The 24050-nt window shown below is 37.0% G+C and overlaps 1 protein-coding gene across 5 annotated transcripts in view; it reads left to right on the top strand.

Moving 5' to 3' along the window:
* The window catches only part of LOC142337650 (uncharacterized), a 224756-nt gene that overhangs the window by 39318 nt on the left and 161388 nt on the right, over positions 1 to 24050 (top strand). For 4 of the 5 annotated variants that reach the window (XM_075387045.1, XM_075387041.1, XM_075387044.1 and 1 more), the window contains exons 9-15: positions 2619 to 2630; positions 3229 to 3468; positions 5232 to 5405; positions 5602 to 5714; positions 8688 to 8837; positions 11232 to 11391; positions 18730 to 19044. In XM_075387045.1, coding sequence (XP_075243160.1) covers positions 2619 to 2630; positions 3229 to 3468; positions 5232 to 5405; positions 5602 to 5714; positions 8688 to 8837; positions 11232 to 11391; positions 18730 to 19044 — 1164 coding nt within the window. The remainder of the gene's footprint in view (positions 1 to 2618; positions 2631 to 3228; positions 3469 to 5231; positions 5406 to 5601; positions 5715 to 8687; positions 8838 to 11231; positions 11392 to 18729; positions 19045 to 24050) is intronic. The other variant, XM_075387043.1, reaches the window with a different exon arrangement.

Here is a 24050-nt window from a genome sequence, read left to right on the forward strand (position 1 = left end):
TCTTTCTTTTTTCTCGTTCACGTTTTATCTCTCTCTCTCTCTCTTGCTCGCTCTTTTTGTTGATGCCGCTCTTCAGCTGCTATTATGTGGCGTATTGTCAGCATCTCTTGAGGAAATCATTGTCAAAAGCAATTTGTAGCAAGTGTATTAATCCGGTTTGTCTCTTTTATGCAATTTTTCGCTTGGCTGATTTTTCGTGTGACCCTTTCGACTTTCGTCCTCAGAAACGGGATAAAGAGGTAGCGCCCAATTTGCAACAAGTTCTCTTAGAGCCGTTCAGCCCACTACTCGTCAAGTATGCGGTTAATAGAAACTGTTTTGGAGACTTTTACTTATGGTGTGAAGAGCGGTTCTTAGCAATTGATCCCACACCTCACCCACTCACCGCCCTCCCATCAGTCCCCACAATCCACTTATGCACCCCGCTGCGCTAACCTTACGCCCCGTCAATTAATCCAAAGCTAGCCTCTTTAAACCGTGGTTAACTACCGACGAAGCCAACTGCTCGCCGGTCGCCTGAGAGAAATTCGCTCGACGTTAGTCGATCATGTTTTTACTATTCGTTAATTGCTCTCAAACAAGGTTTATCAATTGCATTGTTCCTGTGGTCTTTTTTCATGCGATCTTTTGCTTGCCCGATTTTTCGTCTGACGCATTTAACTTTTTGTCCTCAAAAACGGAATAAATATGTACCGCTTGGAGGGCCTTGATCTCTTAATGCTTTACGCTTAACTGGTCTCTCAGAATGCGATTCAGCATGCTGGCGATTTTTAATCTTGAGAGTCTGACTCCCGACCCAACTCAATCACCACCAAACCCCACCCCCCGCCCTCAGTTTCTCGATTCAATGGGATGGTGATCATTTTTTTTTATGATTCCAGTTTTAGTAATATTTATTCGATTTTAATTTTTTGTTCAAATTTCTGGAAACTTGCATATTTCAAGTTTATTGACCTTTGTGAACCAGATAGTCTCTTGAGACAAAGAAATGGCTTTGAAGATTTTTATATCTCGAATATTAACGAGATGTTAAATTTTACGATTGTTTTCAAAATTTTTGTCTATCTTCTTTTCTGAGTTGGAGGATCATTACTGGCCAACGAAACTTTTCAAGTTTTGGTGATGGGTTATCTGACAGATTTTTCGAGACAAAAAATGGTTTTGAACTTTTTTAACTGCGAAGTTGAAAACATTTTTTTAGTTTTACTTTTCAGTTTTCTATATGAGTTATTTACTAACAAGGCTGGAAAACCAGAAGTTGCAGGGTCGAATCCCAGCATGGGAAATATTTATCTTTCTCTCTGTCGGTAAGGTTTTCTTTCTTTCTCGTTCATGTTTTATCTCTCTCTCACTCTCTCCCTCCCTCTCTCTCTCTCTCTATATCTCTCGCTCTTTTTGTTGATGCCGCTCTTCAGCTGCTGTTATCTGGCGTAATGTCATCATCTCTGATCCTCATTAACAATTATGGTAGAAATATTATAAATCATAATTGACTTCACAGGCATTTTTTAGGAAATCATTGTCAAAAGCAATTTGTAGCAAATGTATTAATCCGGTTTGTCTCTTTTATGCAATTTTTCGCTTGGCCGATTTTTCGTTTCATCCATTTGAATTTCGTCCTCAGAACCGGGATAAAGAGGTAGCGTCCAACTTGCAACAAGTTCTCTTAGAGCCGTTCAGCCCACTACTCGTCAAGTATGCGGTTAATAGAAACTGTTTGGGAGACTTATACTTATGGTGTGAAGAGCGGTTCTTAGCAATTGATCCCACACCTCAATCACCAACCGCCCTCTCATCATTCCCCACAATCCACTTATGCACCCCCGCTGCGCTCACCTTACGCCCCTTCAATTAATCTAAAGCTAGCCTCACTAAACCGTGGCTAGCTACTGACGAAGCCAACCGCTCGCCGGTCGTTTGAGAGCAATTCGCCCGACGTTAGTCGGTTCTGTTTTTACTATTCGTTAATTGCTCTCAAACAAGGTTTATCAATTACATTATTCCTGTGGTCTTTTTTCATGCGATCTTTTGCTTGCCCGATTTTTCGTCTGGCGCATTTAATTTTTTGTCCTCAAAAACGGAATAAATAGGTACGGCTCGTAGGGCCTTGAGATCTCTTAAAGCTTTACGCTTAACTGGTTCTAAGAATGCGATTCAACATGCTGGCGATTCTCAGTCGTGAGAGTCTGACCCCCGACCCAACTCAATCACCACCAATCATTAAATTGTATTTTGGGTTGTTCTTCGTTTTCCAAAAATTTGTTCACTCTTTTATTTTTTTGTTTATTTTGCTCGTAAGACAGGGTTTGAAAGTTGATATGAAGCTAAAGATAGATTTTGAAGTCAGAATGTCATTTTTTGAAATTGGATTTTGCCTTTTGTTTCGGTGGTCTTTCTTAAGTATGGTGGTCTTTTCAGCAGCTTATTTTGCCGTTATTGAGTTGTTAGCGTTGCTCAAAAATTTTAAAGTGTATCCTTGCCCTACAAAAAAATTTGAGTAGTTGAAGTTAAATCATCAACTCACTTCAGCTAGGCGGAAAATTGCAATGTACAAAAGATCATAGTTCATTGCTAGGCAACTCATTGATATTAAAGTACAATAATGAAGTTCCTTTTAGGCTTTACACAGGGTTAGTATGACGTCGAAGAGGGTTAACCGCAAGTTGTTATCTATCTGTCTTGTACATCATTAATTTGCAGTTTTTAAAAACTATTTTATCATCTAACTGATTTGCTTTAATGTGATTGGTCGACCTAAGTCCCTTCGTGAGCTTTAACAGCATGCATTTCATAACTCAATGATTCTTATGCTTGGGATTCAACTATATTACTGTGAAAGAATTTGAAATGAAATGTGCGCTTTGTGGAATTTATTACTTCGTGATTGGATGAAAAATAACAGATGCCAATTTTGATGAAGCTACGTTGGTTAATAGTTCTCCATATTGTGTTTTACCAGATATAGAGTATTTAGATGGTTAAAAAGCGTTGGTTCAATAAAAGGCTCTGATCCAGCTTTTTACTAGGAATATACTAGGCTTAACTTCTAAACAAATTGAAAACGCGGCTTAAATGAAGTTATTGGATTTTAATTTGAATCAAGTTCGAGTGGAAAATAAGATATCATGTATTTAGAACTTGCCATCTCCGCTATATGGTTCCACAATTTAGAGAATAACTATTTTGGGAATTGTATTACAACAAAACTGATTTGAAATTTACTTTCAGAATTTCGAGTGCAGCATCCAACTTGTTCAAGCGTCCCTCCTGCGCGAGGGAATGAAATTGTTGAACCCTATCTATTCAACCAGCTCAGCTCCTGGCATGATAGTTGGAACAGGGGTTGTGGGTGAAGATATTGGGTTGAAAACATTCACAGAGCATGATTTCGAGAACAGCAACCCTAAGAGCAATGGAGATACTTCGTTCATGTTCCTATCAGTTAATGGAGGAATTTCTTTCTCTGTGGTAATTATTGTTTTTTTGTGGAATCAACTGCACCATAAAAGAAAAGCTTATATTGTGAATTTCTTGAGTTTTTCGTTAGTTTTGAAAAAAAGTTTTGCAAACAAAACGAATCGTAACGCTAATAGGGTTAATACGATAACCCTAACGATGACAACTTTCAGTTCGATTGCCCATTACTGTATTTAAAGGATCAATGAATTCAATATAGTTCAAAATGAATTCAAAATTGTCATGTCACGACCAATTGATTTATTAATAACCGCCTCATCTCAATCGGCTATTACGGCGGCTCTAATTTTTAACAATCCGACAATTGGATTATATTTGTGCTCCCTCTTTTTTACAATCCAAGAAATGGATTGTATTGGTGCTGTGTTCTTTGTCAAATGTTTTCACAAATATTTCGAGCATAAAAACTTTGAGCATTCAAAACGGTGTGGACAGGTGAAGCCCAGTGACCATTGGGTGATTAGACGCCCTCAGCTGGCATGAGTGCTTTCATGTACTTAGAGTGCTGAAACTGCTGGAGGGTCTAAATTCAAGGTGAACAGGTCATTCTTGGGAGTTTTTGAGCCTAGAATGGTTCAATTTTCAGGTTTTTTCCTAATATTTAGGGTTTTGATAGATCAGTTTTAAATTGACGTTGTCAAAGTTGATAAAGCCCCCCCCCCTCTCCCCCTTCCCCATTAATTTCACCCCGCGATTTGGAACCCCTCTCGTCCAGCTCCCCCCCCCGCCCACCCCACACACAGACATATCGTTCGACCCCCTTCCCCTAATGCTAGCATCCCTAAGCCCCAGTTGGTTACTACGGAAGCCAACAGCTCTCCGGTTGTGTGAGAGCTTTTCGATCAACTTTAGTCGGTTCTTCTAAGATGTAGGGGCCAACAAAGCCTTTCAAAAGCTTATACATGCGTTAATGCAAAAATTTGAAGACAACAACGAACGAGTTTCTCATTTACCTAAAATTTTTTTAAGTTCTGTCTCTTAATGGTTTTTGGAGACTGAAGTAGTGATAAGTGTCTAGTTGATTTGATAACCTTTTGAAGGTTCTGTGTAATAAATTTTACGCTAATTTGGAGGTTTCAACTTTTTTTTCCTCGATTTTTCGGGCTTTTCTTGGAGCTTTTTAAATTGCTCTCAAACTAAGTTTGTAGCAATTATATTAGTGGGCCTCTTTTTATGCCCTTTTTCGCTTGGTCGATTTTTGTCGGACCCGTTTGACTTTTCGTTCTAAAAAAACGGATAAACATAAAGTCCGGAGGCTTTAACCCCAACGTAACCCCCAATCCACATCCGGAATACTCGGTCCCCCCTCCGTGCAGATACCTACTGACGAAGCCAAATGCTCGCCAGTCGTATTAGAAAAATTTTCCGACATTAGTCGGTTTTGTTCTTTAGTTTGGCTAAGTTTTGCAAATTTTCAAAATTTCTCTAATTCTTGCCTCTTGATTTTTGAGTGATCTATATTGCTTTTTCAGATGTTCAGTCTGTTACTGAAACAAAACAGATTGTTAGATAGGATATTACAAGTCCAGGATAGCGGAGTGGTTAATGATTTATTCTAGCGCGACGTATGTCGAGGTTTCGCAACCTTCCCTATTCAAAATTTTTTGCACCCATTAAAATTATCTCGCCTACAGCCCCCGCTAAATTAAACTGCCCCGTCTTTGTTCGAGAGCATTTGGTTCTTAAGGTAGTTTATGTTTTCACTCTTATTTGTTGCAGTAAGACACATTTTGCAAATGCAAATATGCTTTTAGGGTTTGAAAGGAAACTGGATTTACACGTTCTTGGATTCTGGTGGATTTCTGACAGCCATGGACGCGTTTAAGCCAACAGAAATTATTTGGTACACTTATGATCACGGCAAAAATTGGAAGTTCTACAGATTTGCAGACAAGCCAGTCATTGTTTATCACGCTAAGACGCGAGATGTTAGTATAACCATTTAACTGACACTGGGAGTTGGGATGTTGAGCAATGATCCTTTTAGAGTGGAGGAACTGTGGAATGGAAGTATAAGTAACTACAAATAAGTAACGAGTGAAAAAAGATAATTGGTATAGAACTTAATTGCTAAGTGAAAACGATCAATGTTGTATAGCTTTTCCACTGGACTTTTTTCTTCAGGAGGGTGAGAGTTCAACGCTGTACGTGTTTTGCTCATACTTTGATGAGAGTACCAGCTCCGCCAAAGACGACTGGAGCATAATCTTCATTGACTTCTCCAAGTTCTTCTACAGGTACTAGTAATGCCGCTTCTTTCTTAATCCGTCTGCTTTAGTCAAGGGCAGGAGGAACAAAAATATCGGTAATCAATCGCTGCACTCATTCCCGAGCCTCTCGGCGCTCTTAATTTTAATTCGACTCGGAGAGGAGTATTGGCGGAGCGTCTTTTCATCGATAATTTAGAGTTTATTTGAAACGGGATGTAAAAGTCATTGCCACATGTGAAAACAGTCAAGCGGCTGATCGAATTTTAACTCCAACTTTTCCCATCAAATGTGTCAATCAATTATTAATTGCTCTCGAATGAGAAGCAATTATTGTTAACATGTGTCCTTTTGGTGGAAATTTTATTTCTTGACCGTTTTTGCGCTTTTCTTCTAGAAAAATTGTTGACTTCTCAAGTAACTTTTTCACGCAGTTCTTGATTTTTGAGTGATTTTAATTGCTCACTCCGAAATAAAGTTTGTTGCTAAAAAACCGGTTGTTAGTGAGTCGATGACAAGGCACTGATAGTCGAGTGGATAACACCTCCGGCGAGATGACGGAAGCGGACTCAGGAGTTCGGGTTTTACCTTACGTTGCCTCTCATTTGAGAGCAACTTTTTCCGACGCTAGTCGGTTTATGTTCATATCTGCGAAGCTGTAAGCTGAGTGGAGCTATATTTCGGTGCTCTTGGTTTCTTGTTTTGACCTCTGACCAATTCACGCCTAGTCGTTCTAGGTCTAATTTTTTGTTCAGTCAATGAAAGTTCTTTGAATTGTACGTCAGGACTTGTCCTGCTATGTTTTTTGTTTCGTCGTCTGACGCTCTTTTTTCGTTTTACATATGTTCACACAGCAAAGCTGAAAAATTCTAATTTTCTGAATGAATCCTTCCTCTCACTAACGGCATTTGCGCGCGTGACGCCAGTTCTCACTCTCTTTAAGAACGTTGTTTAGCTCATTTGCGTGACTAGATTTTGATCATACGTGACTTACTACATGACTTACTACTGTATTCTTCAATTTCTTTTACAGCATTTGGGTAGTTATGTGGTTGAAATTAGTTATCTTAGAAGTTTTGGTGGTTTTTCATTTCGTTTGATATCTGTTTTGAGTTGTTTTGAAGGAAATCGAGTAAATTTCAGCATTTTTTTTCGATTTTTCAAGTTTTTGGCCTAGTTCTTCTGATTAATCGGTCTCGAGCTAAGTTGTCGCAATTATTTTAGTCCTGTCGGCCTTTTTTTGGACTTTTTTGCTTGACTCATTTATCGTCTGGACCATTTGACTTTTCGTCCTTAAAAACGGGATAAACAGGTAGCGCCCGGATGTCATTAAGGGCTCTCTTCTTACTATGCTCTAAGTATGCAATTCAATGAAATTGTGTTGAAGATATAATTTCATGGTGCGAAGTGAGGCTCCTAGAGTTTGGCCCCCACTCCCCCTCTTCCTCGTACCTCATCCTCACTTCACCCCCACTCGGCACTTAAGTTAAAACTAGTAAAGCTAGCCAACCTAAACCGTACCTAGCGACAGTCGAAGCCAACCGCTCGCCAGTCGTTTGAGAGCAAATCGCCCGACGTTAGCCGGTTATGTTTTAAGAATTCTTGCTGTAGTTTTTCTTGATCAGTTCTCATTTAGGAGCTATTCAATAGGTTTTAATACTACGAAGTGACACTTGAAGGCTGGACATGGCAATCTTCACTGATAATTGATCAAAAAACTGAAATTTATTTGTTTTCTATATTTTTGCTTATTTTAATTGTAGTTTACCGTTTTGGATTAATGACCTGGTGGAAGATGTGAACATTTTTTTGAAGAACAATGATTGGAAAGTTGCCTTTTAGCATTTTCTAGAGAATTTTAGAGATAGTTTTTCGATTTTGTCATTCGTCATCGAATTTCTTTTTCTTCAATTTTCTTTTTGTTTTGTATGATTTTCTGTCAATTGTTAATGTTGTTTTTGCAAAATACATGTTTTACAAGGTCTTGAGTAAATAGTTTTTTGAGTTTCAATTTAAAGTAAATTTTATCAGCTAATATATCAATTTTTGACAGTTACTTTTGGTTTTTCTTGTTTGTTTTTTTTGTTTCAAACTTTTTAGTTTAGTTGTATAGGGTAAGCATTAGGTTTGTGAGAATTATCAATTTTCTACTTGGAGTCGTTCCGATGTTCTTCCGGCGATGTTTTAATTTTTGTTCGATAATTTTTTGCTGTGTATTTAAAACAGGTTGTACAAATGAATGCCGCACGTGAAAATTAACTGTTCAGGTAAAACGGCTGAACGATTTAAAGAGCAGAGAGAGGAGCCAGTGATTTCCTTTTATGTCTGTCAGAGAGAGAAAAGCATTTGTGAAAATATATCGATTTTTTTAATCACGTGCGGCTTTTTTGAAGCAGTTTTTTAACTCCAGTGTTTTCCGTCGACAGTGTTTCTCTCAGTTATCTAGAACTGTAATAGTATTTCGAGGGATTCTAGGTCATCTAATGCAAATATTACGCTTTTAAATTCAGTTTTCAGCTATTTTACCCTTTTGTCTTCTCTGCGATTAATTCATTGGGCGGTTACTTTTTATCTATGAATTTTTCTTTCTTTCATCGTGGAGTCCAATTGTTTAATTGCTCTTTAACGAAGTTCATAGCAATTATTGTAAACATGTGTTTCTTTTTTCTGCAAAATTTTCGCTTGACAGTGTTGACTTCTCGAGTGACTTTTACGCCCTTGACTTTTTGCGTTTCGTGTGATCTAAAATTCTCCCTCTCAATCAAATTTTCAAGCAGTTGAACTCAATTGGCGGCAATTCAATACTAAAAGTCAAATGAAAAGTGCGCCGAAACTGGTGCCATTTTTCACTTTAAATCTTAACAGTGGTATATGTTAGTACCCCTCCCCCCCACCCCGACTGAAGCAGGCTGCAATTGATTAGAGCTCCCACTAGTCGTTTGAGAGCAATTCTTCCGACGTTTAGTCGGTTAGGTTCTTTGTATTGCTATCTGATGTTTTCAGGACTTGTGTTGCGGACAGTGATGCTGACTACGACTTTGACTGGAAAGTGAAGGAACCTGGCCGAACTGACTTGTGCATTCTGGGCAAGGAGGAGACATTCGTGAGGAGAGATCCAAATGCAGAGTGCATGAACGGACTGGGATTTCTACCGTACGCTATACGTGAATTTTATCCAGCCTTGTGGAGTATAATAATTATATATGTTGATAAGGGTACTAGGGTTGTTACAACAATTTAGGCAATAATACAAACTTAAGAAGCATTAATTGATAATTCGACAAATTAGGTACCCTTTTAAAATCAAATTGCTGTTGGATAAAATGAAATTGGATATCTTGATAGGTTTCACCGGTAGGTTGAAAGTATTTTTGTACAATTTCCATAAGTTTTCAGAAAGTAGTTCCTTAGATTATTTTATTAATGGTCAAGTTCTATGTTTAATGAGAAGTTATGATTTATTAATAGCCGCACAGCGATAGCTGGGGCTAGTATTGGACTTCTCTTGGTTTTTTACAATCCAAGAATTGGATTGTATTGGTGCTCTGTCTTTTTTTTATTTTTGTAAGATGTTTTCACACCTGTTTTCATGACTTTGAGCTTTCAAAACGGGATAAACAGGTAAAACTCAGCGGGCATCAAGTTTCATTAGAGGCCCGCGTATAGTAGTCCCTCAAGTACTCAGAGTGCTGAAGCTACTGGGAAGGCCGTAATTCAAGGTTAAAAGGTCATATTTGGGAGTTTTTGAGCCTAAAATAATGAAATTTTTAGCACTTTTTCGTCATTTTTTGGATTTTTTGTTAGACCAGTCTGAAATTGAGGTTTATTAAAGTTGATAAAGGGCCTTTGCAAGACGTAATTGCTTTTGACGGCCACTTTAAGCGCTATATCTATTGCTACTCCAAACATAAACACTGTAATTTATACTAATTTTTTCAAATTGTTCGAAAATTTTTGTCATTTTTTGAGTTGTTTCAGACTTTGATGTCAAAAAAAACTCCTCCGGAGTTTAATAATAAGTTATTGCATAGTTCCTAGTGGTAATGAAGTGCCTTTAAACATTTTAACCATTTTGAATTTTCCCATTTATGAATTTCACCATTTTTTTTTAAATCAAACTTGGTTTTTTTTTTCAAATTTTCTGACATTTATTGTCATTATTCAAGTTTTCCAGCCACAGGGGGCAAGAAGCCTCATCTAGGGTTTGCTAACAGTTTACTGAAAATATTTTTTGCCATGGAATGGTTTCAACATTTTAATGTCTTTTACCAATTTTTTGATAGTTTTTTTCTTTAAATTTTTGAAATTTTTATTCAGTGGCCAGGGAACCTCCTATAGGGTTTGCTAGTATGTTACTACATAGTTTCTAGGGGCAATAAAATTGTTTCCATTTTTTAAATTTTGCTATTGTTGGGAATTTTTTAAATGAAGCTTGCAATTTAAAATTTTCGATTGTTTTCAAATTTTTCTATTGTTTTTTGTTATTGTCTGAGTTTAACTATCTTTACTGGCCAACGAAACTTTTTAAATGTTGTAGACGGTTTTCAAAACAGAACTCCAGAGTCAAAAAAATGTTTTGACCTCTTTTTGGAAATTTTCTTTAAATTTTCTCTTCTCAGTTTCTTGATGCATTTGTCATATTTGTCCAGTTTATCTACTTTTAGTGGCAGATTCATCTCTTTCAAGGTTTTTGCGTGAGTTAATGAGTATTTTGAAATGAGTCATATAAGGCCTTCAAGTTAAAAGCTTCATGGGTTTTAGCAATGATCGTTTTTTTGGTTAGTTTGTTTGATTCTTTTAGTTTCTCAACTTTTGAGATTCTGTCTTGTTGGCTGGGATTGTTCAATTGATCTGCTGGTCAGGTTCATTAGGTCTGTTTTTCATTCAATTACTTGGATTGTTTTTCAGGGCTTGTCCTGCTATGTTTTTTTATTTCGTCGTCATGATTTTTGTTACGACCATATGACGTCACAGCCACTTTTTGTTCATTCGTTCATGCAATTTCAACTGAATTGCATGTGTGACGTCATTTTTCGCTCTTAGTGAAGCGAGTTTTCTTGTTCATGCGCGTGATTAAATTTTTGGTCACACTTGACTTACCTCACTCTCAAAAATGACTTCCTCACTTTGAAATTGACTTTTATTTACTTTAATTCAAAGAGATAAGGTAAAATGGGTGTGTGTGTGTGTGTCACTCTAAATGAAGGTTATTTGAGATCAGCTAATAGAGGCAGCAATAACTTATACAGATTTTTTAATCAAAATATAACAGATCAGCCTTCAATGAAAAGACGAGTTTTTTTGGTGTCTGTCTTTTTTACTGTTTTTTTAGACTGCCGATCTACGAATCTATTGCGGCTATTTTCTGGCAATCTGCCAGCTGTTTTAAAATTGATCTGAAATTTGTATTCGATTTTTTACGTAGCTTCGGACTTATTGACCTCAGTGACACATTGGTGTTACTTTAGCTTTGCACATTTGTGTTGAATGTTGGTTTAGTAGCAGTGTCTTGAAGTGCACTTATTTAACTTAGTGGTCTGATTCTAGTAATCCGGAGTCAAAGTTCTGCGGTTGTACGAGACGTGACTACGTGTGTGATGTGGGCACTTACTACAAGCCACAGACGGAGGAATGTGTGCACATCAACAGCCAACTTGCAAGGAGTTCCTTTGATGAGCAATGTGGTACTGAAAACAACCCTGGACAGGTATAAGTTGCAAAGTTTCATATATAGCCGCCCTCATCTTCTCAGCAGGCTATTATTGCGCTCGTATTTTTTTTTCTACTTCGTCAAACTTTTTTTCGCTTTACCATTTTGCCGCTTTTTAATAGCCGCCCTCATCTTCTCAGCCGGCTATTATTGCGCTCGTATTTTTTTTTTACAATTCAAAGAATTTGAATTGTATTGGGGCGCTGTCTTTTTTTTTAAGATCTGTTCACACATTTTCATCATTTTTGAAGTCAAATTGGAGTGGTAATTTTGGTCACGCCGAAACAGGAAATGGAGCGAAAAAGCGAGTGGTTTTGCGGCGTGAATTTTTTTCGCTCTAATTTTAAAGTAGAGTGAGAAAACGGTGTTTGAACAAAAATTCGGTTTCTCGGTAGTGGTTTTTTGTTCACATGCGGCAATTTCACTCCAATTTTTACTGTTTTTTCGATTTTTTGGATCGGATTTTTTTTAACTAGTTTTCCCAATCCATTCACAGCCCATTCTGGACCTAGTTTTTTGTTAGAATCAAAATTACATATCTCACTAGTGGTTTTTTGTTCTCCCTAGCAGCATTTTGAAATTGATTTTCTGTTTTTTTTGTTTTTTTTTTCATCTGATTTTTTAGAAATGGTTTTCCCAATTCACTCATTGTCCGTTCTTGGTCTAGTTGTTTGTTAAGTCAATGAAAATTCTTTGAATTGTACGTCAGGACTTGTCCTGCTATGTTTTTTACTTCGTCAAACTTTTTTTCGCTTTACCATTTTGCCGCTTTTTCGACATTTTGCGTGAAATCTTTTTGACTTCTCTAGGCTAGTTTCTCTCTTCTCTCATTCTGCTAAAAGTGAATTTGAACATCAGTTGCTAAGCAAAGCAATTCAAAATGAACAGAGTCGGTATAAAAAATTGAAGTCAGAAATAGAAACGGGATAAACCCATAAAGCCCAATTTTAGATGCCCGCTATTTGAACGTCGTTCCTATAAGTCTTAGTTACCACCTCTAATGCTTATTGGTGTTGATAGTAGCCCCTGTAGCCTCTCTCTAAGAAACAGAAGTATGTTCAACTACGAAATGCCATCAAAATAAATCGGACTTAAAAAATATTTTTGTACAAAAATCTTTTTTTTTCAATATATTCTATTCGTTCAATCCCAATCATGCTTATTGGAATCAACGGCGGCTATTTTCCGGCAATCTGCCGGGTATGTTTTCAGTTTTACCAGTTTTCCTTTAATCTAGGCCTCATTTCTATCTAGCATCGTGCTCTATGATAAACTGAAGCAGATTTAATCATTTTTTTTGTGTTGGTACGTACATCATAGTAATTGAGTAATTTCTTGCAATCCAAGTACAGCTGAGAGATCGATTACAGCTTCAAAAATCTTGCTGAGCCTGGCTTCTACTGTTTATGCTCGTAGAAATTATAATAGTCCTGCGGTCTTTTATTTTTGATTTTTCGCTTGACCGATTTTCCTTCTGACGCTTTCAACTATTTGTCTTCCAAAACTGGATAAAGACGGTTAAATAACGGTTAAATAACCCTTATAACGGTTAATGGATAAATAACGGTTAATCCCGGGGGGGGGGGGGTGAATTCAGCGTCCGAATAGCTCTCTTTGAGCCATACGCCGTATTAGTCTCTAAGTTTGCGATTCTCTGAAACTGTTGAGACTTCACCTCCCTTCACAGCATACAGGTTATGTATATTTAATCATGTATATGTAAATCTTAAGTGTAAGTAATCAATAAAATTAAGAGTAAAATATTACAATGTGAGCATCACGAATGGATATTGAATTCCAGCTAGGTCTTGTGTTCGCGCTAAATTTGAATTCCCGTCTACATTTAGAACTATTCTGAGATCTACAAAGGGAAAGCCAATATTGTGTTGTTATTAGTTGCCGCAAAGCGATAGTGAGGGCTATTACTGACATTCTCGTGGTTTTTACAGTTTAAAGAATTTGAATTGTATTGGGGCGCTGTCTTCTTACAAATCAAAGAATTTGAATTGTATTGGGGCTATGTCTTTTTAATAGCCGCCCTCATCTTCTCAGCCGGCTATTATAGCGCTCCTATTTTTTTTTACTTCGTCGAATAAAAAAATGTTTCGCTTTACCTCATTTTGCCGCCTTTTCAACATTTTGCGTGAAATCTTTTTGACTTCTCTAGGCTAGTTTCTCTCTTCTCTCATTCTGCTAAAAGTGATTTTGAACATCAGTTGCTCAGCAAAGCAATTCAAAATGAACAGAGTTAGTACAAAAATGGATGTCAGAAATAGAAACGGGATAAACCCATAAAGCCCGATTTTAGATGCCCGCTATTTGAACGTCGTTCCTATAAGTTTTATTTACCATCTCTAATGCTTATTGTTATTGATAGTAGCCCCTGTAGCCTCTCTTTAAGAAACAGAAGTATGTTCAACTACGAAATGCCATCAAAATAAATCGGACTTAAAAAAATGTTTTTGTACAAAAATCTTTTTTTTTCAATATCTTCTGTTATTTCAATCCCAATCATGCTTATTGGAATCAACGGCGGCTATTTTCCGGCAATCTGCCGGGTATGTTTTTAATCGCTCTCGCAGAGAAGCAATTATTGTAAACGTGTGTCTTTTTAATGCAAAATTGGCGCTTGACCGTTTTGACTTTTCGAATGACTTTTACGCTCTTGACTTTTTGCGTTTCGCGTGATCTAAAATTCTCTCTCAATCAAAATTTCAAGCAGCTGAACTCAATTGGCGGCAATTTAATGCTAAAAGTCAAATGAAAAGTGCGCCGAAACTGGTGCAATTTTTCACTTTAAATCTTAATTGTGGTATATGTTAACCTCTAATGTGGTTATTTGAAGCCAACTATTGATCTTTTTCGTCGCATTTAGCCTCCCCCCCCCCGATTGAAGCGGGCTGCAATTGATCAGAGCTCCCACTAGTCGTTCAAGTGCGATTCTCGAATATGTTCACACATTTTCATGATTTTTGAAGTCAAATTGGAGTAGTGATTTTGGTCACGCCGAAACAGGAAGCGGAGCGAAAAAGCGAGTGATTTTGCGGCGTATTTTTTTATTCTAATTTTAAAGTAGAGTTAGAAGTCGGTGTTTGAACAAAAGTTCGTTTTCTCGCTGGTGAGTTTTTGTTCACTTGCGGTAATTTCACTTTGATTTTTGCTGTTTTTTAAATTCTGGATTCATTGAAATTTTTTTGAATTGTACGTCAGGACTTTTCCTGCTATTCTAATTATTTCGTCGTCAAGTTTTTTGTTACGATCATTTGGCGTCACAATCACTAAAAATCTGCTTTTGCATCCTTTCATGAAATTTTATCTGAATTGCGTTTCTGACGTCTTTTGTTGCTCTTAGTGGACAGATTTTTGTTCATTCACGTGATAAAGTTTTGGTAACACGTGACTTATCTCACTATCAAAATTGACTTCCTCACTCAAATGTTTCCTTTTTGGTATGTTTCTTTTACTATCTTTTTGAGACTGCAGATCTACCAAGCTATTGGGGCTATTTTCTGGCAATCTGTCGGCTGTGTTTTAATCCTAGAAAAGCACGAGCACCTGTTTCTGTGCTCTCAAATGAAGTTTCTGACAATTATATTGATCCTGCGATCTTTACGCGATTTTTTGCCTGACCTTGTTTTTGTCAGGCACTTTAACTATTAGTCCTAAAAAACGGGTTAATCTTATGGAGGGCCTCCCCCTTTCTTCCCACGTCTTATTTCGTCCCTAACCCCGCATGCTTGACCCTCCTCCCCCCCCCCCTCCCCCGAGAACCATATGCCCTAATGCTAGCACCCTTAGCCCCATCTGGCTTCTCAAGGCAACCGCTCGCTGGTCGTTTGAGAGCAATTCACCGGATTTTAGTCCGGTATTTTGTGTTTACGGACTAAAATTGGGGAATGGTTTTATATCGGCTACGAACCAAAGGGAGGTAAGTTTGATTAAATCATCTCAAATTAGGAATCGTTCAAATACTGTTGGTCTGTTTGTGCCGTCTTTCCGTCCTGATAATTTAAGGTGCTCGTCTTTTTCATCAATTAAACGTTCGTGCTCGGTTAACAACAGCTATGATTTTCTTGTGTTTACTAGCTTCACTCACTTTTTGTTTCATTTTTTGATATTTGATTTTTGAATTTCATTTTTTGATATTTGATTTTTTGAATGAGAAGGCAAATTGAAGCTATATATTTTAGTCACGCCGATGTAGTAAAAATAACGAAAAGTTTAGCCTAATGCTCCGATTGGTTCTGTTTATGAAGTCTGTCTGATGCTATTTGCTATGCTTTCTATTCTGTGGTTTTTTGAATTTTGATTTCTTTAGTTTCTTTCAACCCCGATCGGGTTCATTGGAGTCCATTGCGGCTTTCACTTTGTCTATTTTCTGGAATCTTTCAACTTTTTGAGCTATTAATTGCTCTTGAACAAAGTTCATAGTAATTATTGTAAACGTGTGTGTCTTTTTTAATGCAAAATTGGCGCTTGACCGTTTTGACTTTTCGAGTGACTTTTACGCCCTTGACTTTTTGCGTTTCGCGTGATCTAAAATTCTCTCTCAATCAAAATTTCAAGCAGCTGAACTCAATTGGCGGCAATTTAATGCTAAAAGTCAAATTAAAAGTGCGCCGAAACCGGTGCAATTTTTCACTTTAAATCTTAATAGTTTTATATGTTAACCTCTAATTTGGTTATTTGAAGCCCACTATTGAACTTGTTAGTCCCATTTAGACTCCCCCTCCTGCCCCCCTCCTGCCTGAAGCAGGCTGCAATTGATTAGAGCTCGCTCCCATTAGTCGTTCGAGTGCAATTCTTCCGACGTGTAGTCGGTTATGTTTAAACGAGTGAGCTTTTGTTTTTAATTGCTCTTGAACGCAGTTAATAGCAATTATTGTAAACGTGTGTGTCTTTTTATGCAAATTTTTCGCTTGACAGTTTTGCGCTTTTCTTCTAGAACATTCTTTGACTTCTCAAGTGACTTTTTCACGCTTTCGTTCTTCATTTTTGAGTGATCTCTATTGCTCTGAAGTAAGGCTAATATATATTCGGTTGCAGAATAAGTGAGGTATGTGATCTGTAGCGCAGTGGTTAGTAGTTGTGGCTGTGGATCGGGAGGGCAGTTGTTCGAATCCCGGCGGGGGAAAAATTTTTTGCACCCATAATTTGATCTAGGCTACAGCCCCTGAATTAAATTGCCTCGGCTGTCGTTCAAGAGCAATTCTTCCGACATTTGTCGGTTTATGTTAATTCTGCTGGAGTAGTCAGAGTGAAAAATCCAGTAGGTTTGATTCCATTTTTTAAAAAATTACGTTATAAGGAGTGAAAAATAGGTATTTGGGCAATTTTTTGGTGTTTGAAAGCGAATGTTCTTTAACGAGCGGCAATTTGACTTGTTTTCAATGTTTCGTTTGAGTGCTTTTAATATGATACATACGTATTCTAATTGCGCTTAATTGAAATTGCTTGAATTCATCAGCGGAAAGCTAACGCTTTTTAGGTCTTTGTCACTATTTGTCATAAAATACTGGTGAATATTTAATTTTTGCTCTTTTCCTGCTTTCTCGTTTTTTTTATCAATAATAATAGGTCTCATAGGTTGCTGATGAGGCATAAAAGCTTAATTAACTGTTTGAGTTCATTGCTAATGATTTACAGGAGTTTGACACTGGCTGTTCTCGAAATTTTCAATGTATTTGAGTTTTGTGAGCAATTGTTGGTCTGATAGGTTGTTAATTAAGATTATTTAACTCAATTTAATTGTCTCCACTCAAAGATATTACTTTCTATCACTTTGACACTAATTTTGTTTAATTAATTTTTTTGAATTTTTGCGATTTGCGAGTTTTTGTTGTTAAATTATTTGTCTTCTCTTAGTATCATTAGTGGCAGGTCTCATCTGTTGCTGCAGAAGCTAAAATTGGTTGTTTCAGTTCATAACTTTACATTCTTTGACTCGTGTTAGTGATTTACAAAAATTGTTAGTGATTTTCGTAGTTTTTTTCTGTTTATTGTAATTATTGCTGTCACTGTTACTGTGATTATCACTGAATTTTATTAATGACAGGCCGTTTTTTTATGGTTTTGGCCCTCTTTTTTCAGAAAATCAGAGTTGAAAGTCTTCTTGAGTTCGCGCTGAATTTGAATTCCATCTACAATTGGAACTATTCTGAGATCTGCAATGGGAAAGTCAATACTGCTCTGTTATTTAATCCTAGAAAAGTACGAGTTTTGCTAGCTCTCGTTTAATTGCTCTGATACAAAGTTTCTATCAATTATATTGGTCCTGCGATCTTTTTATGCGATTGTTTGCTTGCCCAATTTTTCATCTGACGCTTTTAACTATTTACCCTGAAAAACGATTTATTTTGGTAAAGCCCCGAGGGCAATAAGTTTTGATCAGCTCTGTTAGAGTCTTGCGCTTTACTTAATTATGGGGTTCACCGAAACTGTCGAGGAGACTTAAGATCATTGCGTGAAGGGAGGTTCGGATCTTTTCCTTTTGTGCCCCCTCCCCAGTACGTTTTGCTTTGCTAATATTTTGCACACCCCAGCATTATGCCTTCCCCAAAAAGATTTTCAACGAAATGAATTCTGTTAGCATTTGATATCATTGTTACATGGGGGTTGCAAATAATATGCACCCACTACGCTGGGGGGGGGGGGCACAAACGGAAAATGCCCGGCGGCTCTTAGAAGTTTGACCCCTCCACCAGTCACAACTCCAGCCACCACCACTCCCCTCTATCCCCCTCTTCCCTCTCTCGTCCAGCTTCCCCCCTTCTATGCCATCCCTAACCCCGCACGCTTGACCCTCTCACCCCACCGAGATCCCCCTCGCTAGTGCTAGCATTCCTAAGCACAATCTGGCTACTACCGAAGGCAACCGCTCGCCGGTATTTGAGAGGAATTCGACCGACGTCAGTCGGCTATGTTATCATATTGCTATTGACAGTTGATGATAGCTCGTGCTAGTAATTCCTCGCTCTTGATTGCAACTATGTTAAGAAATGTGTACATGATTTCAGTATTATCTGGCAAGTATTTCTACATGCAATTGATTTGTGAGTTTGAGATTGTAATCGCTATATTCTGAGATTTCTTTTGTTCCATCTACTCTCTTGAAAGTTGTTTGGGCACGGGATCATGGGGCGTGAGTTTGAGATTGAGCCATTTAATAATGAAATTTTGCTTTTTTCCTCGTATTGGAAATGTACTGCAAAGTTTCATGGTTATTTGAAGTTTACACAACATCACAAATGATCTAAATGAAGTGAAAAAATGTGCTGTGAAACGATAGTTGTGTATAATATAATGGCATATCTGAAGCCATTAATTGCCTTGCAGGTAAAGAGTTTCTCCCAAAGTCAAGGCTACCGTCGAGTCGAAGGAGACGAATGTCAACCTGGGTCGCAAGCTCTCGACGAATGGGAGCCAAAGCACAGGGTCTGTCCTGTAGAACCCCTCCCTGAGTTCATGCTGCTCACGGACATGAACAACATTCACAGACTTACCCTTGAATCAGGAGTGATCAAGAGTCTGGATCAAGTAATTGACGTTGGCCAACATAGGTACCTGTCCGCAATGGCCTACAGTTATCCTCGGAATGAGCTGTTTTTTGTGGACAAACCGTCCTCAGCTTCCCAGAATAATATGATCAAGGTTTGTGTGCTCTAGATTGTGTCATAGATTTTTAAGTCACATTGCATCCACAATGCAGATAAAAAATGCTCTCTCATGAAATTTGAAGCAATTATAGTGTATTAATGTGTGTCCATAGTGGAGAAGGTGTTAGCTGGGCGTAGCTATATTACTGTTCCTTTAATTGTTTACAGTTCGAATCATTTGAATTAGTTTTGGGGCGCTGTTATTTTAAGCATCTCGAGGATTATCTTTTTTATTGGACGAGTTCTTGTTATACAGGATATAACCGCACGCGAAGTCAATGCCGCACGTGAACAATGATTAATTGCTCTTGAGCAAAGTTTGAAGCAATTGTTGTAAACGTGTTTCTGTCTTTCGCTCAACCGTTTTCTCGAACATTCTTTCTAATTCACTCTGAACTTCTAATTAATTGCTCTCAAACGAAGTCCCTTTGGTCCCGATTATATTAGTCCCGTTGGTTTTTTAATGCAATTTTTCGCTTGACCGATTTTTCGTCTAACCCATTTTACTTTTCGTCCTTAAAAACGGGATAAACAGGTGGCGCCCAGCGGGCATTAAGTTTCATTAGAGGCCCTTAGCCATGCTTAGTTGTCCTTCAAGTGCTTAATCTGGTGAAGCCGTAGTTCAAGGTTAAAGGTCATTTTTAAGAGTTCTGGAGCCTAAAATGTTGCATTTTTTCTGTTTTTTTTTGTCATTTTTATTAGCCGCGTCAGCTATTCCAGGCAGCTATTATAGCGCTCCTATTTTTTTTCGTCTAACAGAAGTTTGCTTCGTCTTACTCTGACTTTTTCAATGACTTCAGTGGCTTCTACTGCTTTGCAATTAAAATTTGTGTGACGTCATTTCTGGTTTTAGGTCGATTGCGTGACTTACCTCACCCAAAAAAATGACTTCTGAACTCACTTATGGAACTTTATTTTATGAACATTTACTAGTTAAAGATCAATAGTGGGCATCTAAGTAGTGCCAAACTTATGCACTAATTCTTGAGTATTAGTCTTGAGTTTTTGATTTCCAAAATCAACTTTGAAAAGACTGACTCTTTTAGAGCTTTTTCCTTATAGACCGTATGTGTCATAAAATTGACAGTCTTAAAATTGACAACCCAAAAAGTCTAGTGGTCTATTAAAGGACTGGTGGTCGATCTGCGTATCTTGTTTCTTTAGTTGTTTCAATTCATGGAAAGCCACAAGCGTCTATCGTGGCTATTTTGCGGCAATCTGCCGGCTATGTTTCGAATTTTTTGTTGGAGCAGTCTAAGATTGTGGCTGGTTAAAGTTGATGAAGTTCTTTTGCAAGTTGTAAGTACTTTTATGACCATTTTACAGTAATTTTCATTTTGAGGTTTTTTAAAAAAAATTGTCTTTTTTGATTTTCTTCAGCCCTAAGCGTCAAGGAACATCCTTTATTGTTTTATAATAGGTTACTGCATAGTTACTACTGGTAATGGAATGGTTTTCAACATTTTAACACGTATTTTTCTCATTTTTTGGACAAAACTTTTAATTTGTTTTGACTTTGTCATTATTTAAGTTTTTCCAGCCCCAGGACCTAGAAATCCTCCGTAAGGTTTTGATAATTTACTGAAAAAATTTTATTGGCCATGGAATAGTTTTCAGCTTTTTAATATAGGTTTCTCCAGCCTAAAAAGTCAAAGAAACGCTCTAAATAAAATGGATTGTTTTTCAAGATTTAAACATCGCGAATTTTAGCTTTTTTTCAAATTTTTTGACATTGATTGTTGTTATTCAGGTTTTTCAGCCTCAGGGGTCAGAAAAGCTCCATTCGGGTTTGGTAATTAGTAACTGGAATGTTTTGTTGACCATGGAGTAGTTTATAACTTTTTAATATCAGAAATTTTAGCAATTTTTTAAAACTTTCAATTTCAAGTTTGGAGTTTTTGTCTTTTTTTAGGTTTCAAAAGCCAATGAACCTCTTCTAGGATTTGATAATAGGTAACTGCTTAGTTTTTAGATGTAATGGAATGTTTTCCAAGATATTAATTTCAAAAATTCAGGCAGTTTCTTCAAAAATGTTTGCAGGTTTTTCAAGTTTTTTTGAATATTTTTGAATTTTTTGTTTTTTTTTGCACCAGTTTTTGTTTTTTTTTGCACCGTTTGAGAGCAATTCGCCCGACGTTAGTCGGTTGTTTTTTGCGCCGTGCGATATAAATTGCTCTTATAATTGCTCTCACTTTGTAGCAATTATATTAGTTTTGTTGTTCTTTCGACGTGAAGAGGAGTATTGAGATTCTACGGGTTTCTTACGACTCGAAGAGGAGTATTAAGATTCTACAGATTTTTTACAATGCCCGAATTGGATTGTATTGGTGCTTGCTTTTTTGTTTTTAAACATTTTTCCATAACTTCGAGCTTTCTAAACAGGATAAACACGTAAAGCTCAGCGGGGATGAAGTTTCATGGGCTTTAGTAGTCCCTCAAAAGCTTAGAGTGATGCAGCTGTTGGGAAGGTGGTAGCCAAAGGTCATATTTAGGTGTCTGTGAGCCCGAAATGGTGCAATTTTACACGTTTTTCGTCATTCTTCGAGTGTTTTGGTTGACTAGTCTTGAATCGACGTTTCCAAAAGTTGATACAAGTCTTTTGCAAGAGCTAGTTACTTTTTGTGATCATTTTGTGATCTTCGTATTTCGTTACTGCGAAAATAAACACTCAAAATTATACTAATTTTGCCATTTTTAAGTTTTTTGAATCTTTTTGTCATTTTTTTTAAGTTATTGCGGCCCCAGGGGCCAAGAAATCTCCTTAAGTGTTCGATAATAGGCTAACTAGTGGCATTTTTCTAGTGGCAATAAAATGGGTTTAGATATTTTTATATCACCAATTTTTAAAATTATTGTTTTTAAAGTTTTTTGAGTATGTTAGTCATTTTATGTTACTGCTTAATTTCTACCGGTAATGTAAACATTTTAATATCAAGGATTTTGGCAGTTTTTGCGCTCCAGGCGCCATAGAACCTCCCTTATGGTTGGATAATAAATACCGCATGATTTCGAGTGGTTATGCATTGGTTTCCAACGCTTTTTACGGTTTTTACAATTGTTAGCAATTAGATAAAAGTTTTTCCTGCTCATGTTCCAGGGAACCTATCCTAGGGTTTGATGATGGGTTATTGCATAAGTTTTAGTGGAAATGGAATGGTTTTGACTCCAACCTATCTACCATACCCTCCTCCCCCCATTCCTTAGTCTCTAAGTATGCGATTCACAGAAACTGTTTTGGAGGCTTTTACTCATGGTGTGAAGGGCTGTTCTTAGAGGCTTAGCCCCACAACAATGCAGCCAACCACTCGTTGTTCGTTGAGAGCAATTGTCGTAACGTTAGTCGGTTATGTTTGTTGATTTTTACCGCTGTTTTTGTCTCAACAATTTAATTCAATTCAGTCAATATTTAGCCGGTTTTTGTCTTCTTTCGACGTTTTCTGCCTTTTTCTTCTTTTTGATTTCTTCAGTGTAGTTTTTCTTGTTAATTATTCTCGAACGGATTTTGAAGCAGTTATTGTAAATGTGTTGGTCTTTTTATGAAGAATTTTTGCTTAACCTTTTTTCTTGATCACTTTTCAATTCTTGATTTTGCGTGATTGCTAGCGGTCGAGTAAGACGCCGTAGTGGCTTAGTGGTTAAGATGTCTGACTGCTATCCTGGAGGTTGCGGGTGAGAAACACTATTAGGTTCCCAAAAAATTTTAAGCTACACCCCTAAATTGTTTTTGTTAATAGCCGCCCTCCTCTTCTCAGCCTGCTATTATAGCGCTCCTATTTTTTTTTTACTTCGTCGAACTTTTTTTTCGCTTTACCCATTTTGCTGCTTTTTCGGAATTTTGCGTGAAATATTTTGACTTCTCTAGGCTAGTTTCACTCTTCTGTCATTCTGCTCGAAGTCCTTTTAAACAGCAGCTGCTCAGCAAAGCAATTCAAAATGAAGAGAGTCAGTATAAAAAATCAAAGTCTGAAATAGAAATGGGAGAAACCCATAAAGCCCACTTTTAGATGACCGGTACTTGAACTTAGATCTCAAAAGAATTAGTTACTATCTCTAATGCTTATTGTTATTGATACTAGACGCTGTAGCCTCTCACTGAGAGACAGGAGTATGTCCAATGACATCAAAATAATTCGCACTTAAAATTGTTTTTATACAAAATCAGTTTTTGTTGATACTTTCTTTTTTTTCAATCCCAATAGAGTTAAGGAATCAACGGCGGCTATTTTCCGGCAATCTGCCGTGTATGTTTATAGTTGGAAGGATTTGCTTAAATTATTTTTCTCTAGGTGTTTGCGTTTTGACTGTTTTAATTTCTGGTTTTTCTACTATCTATTTCGCGATTAATAGTTGATTCAAAGGATTTGGTAGGCTTCACGAATTTCCGGAAAACATTTGTTGGGTTGTAGAGAATATTGCAGTATATTTTATAAGTTATTGCATATCTGATTCCTTGTTCTTCTTCCCTTTCTTTGCATTCTTTTTATTTATTGTTTTCTCAGTTAGTTATATGTTGAATGATTATTGTGATTGAGCAAAGACTTAGTGTATCACAAGCGTTGTGGGGTTCATTTTTTGAGTCTTAAGAAAAATATAAACGCAAACTGTTTTTTGAGTTTTAACTTAGTGGAAAGTTTGCTTTCGGATTTTTCTTAAGACTCAAAAAAATCAAACCCCATAAAGCTTGTGATGCTGTAAGTCTTTGCTCAATAATCATTCAACTTATTATCGAGATAACAATGAATACAAAGAAAGTGAAGAAATGGAAGAAGAATAAGGGATCAGATATGCAATAACTTATACATTATACTCCGATGTTCTCTATATTCTTTATTTAATTCTCTTTTCGGTTGAAATATTTATCTAAGTTTAGATTTTTCTGTTTTGTAGGTAGTTGTGTGAGGTGTAAAACAAGTTAAACTTTGAGTGAGTTCTGGAGTCCGCTATGCTTTTTAAAAATCTTCTCACACCTTTTTTCGACTTTTTGTTAATGAAAAGTCAAAT

This window comes from Convolutriloba macropyga, chromosome 4 (genome assembly GCF_964194025.1).
Source record: "Convolutriloba macropyga chromosome 4, txConMacr16.3, whole genome shotgun sequence".
Lineage (NCBI taxonomy): Eukaryota > Metazoa > Xenacoelomorpha > Acoela > Convolutidae > Convolutriloba > Convolutriloba macropyga.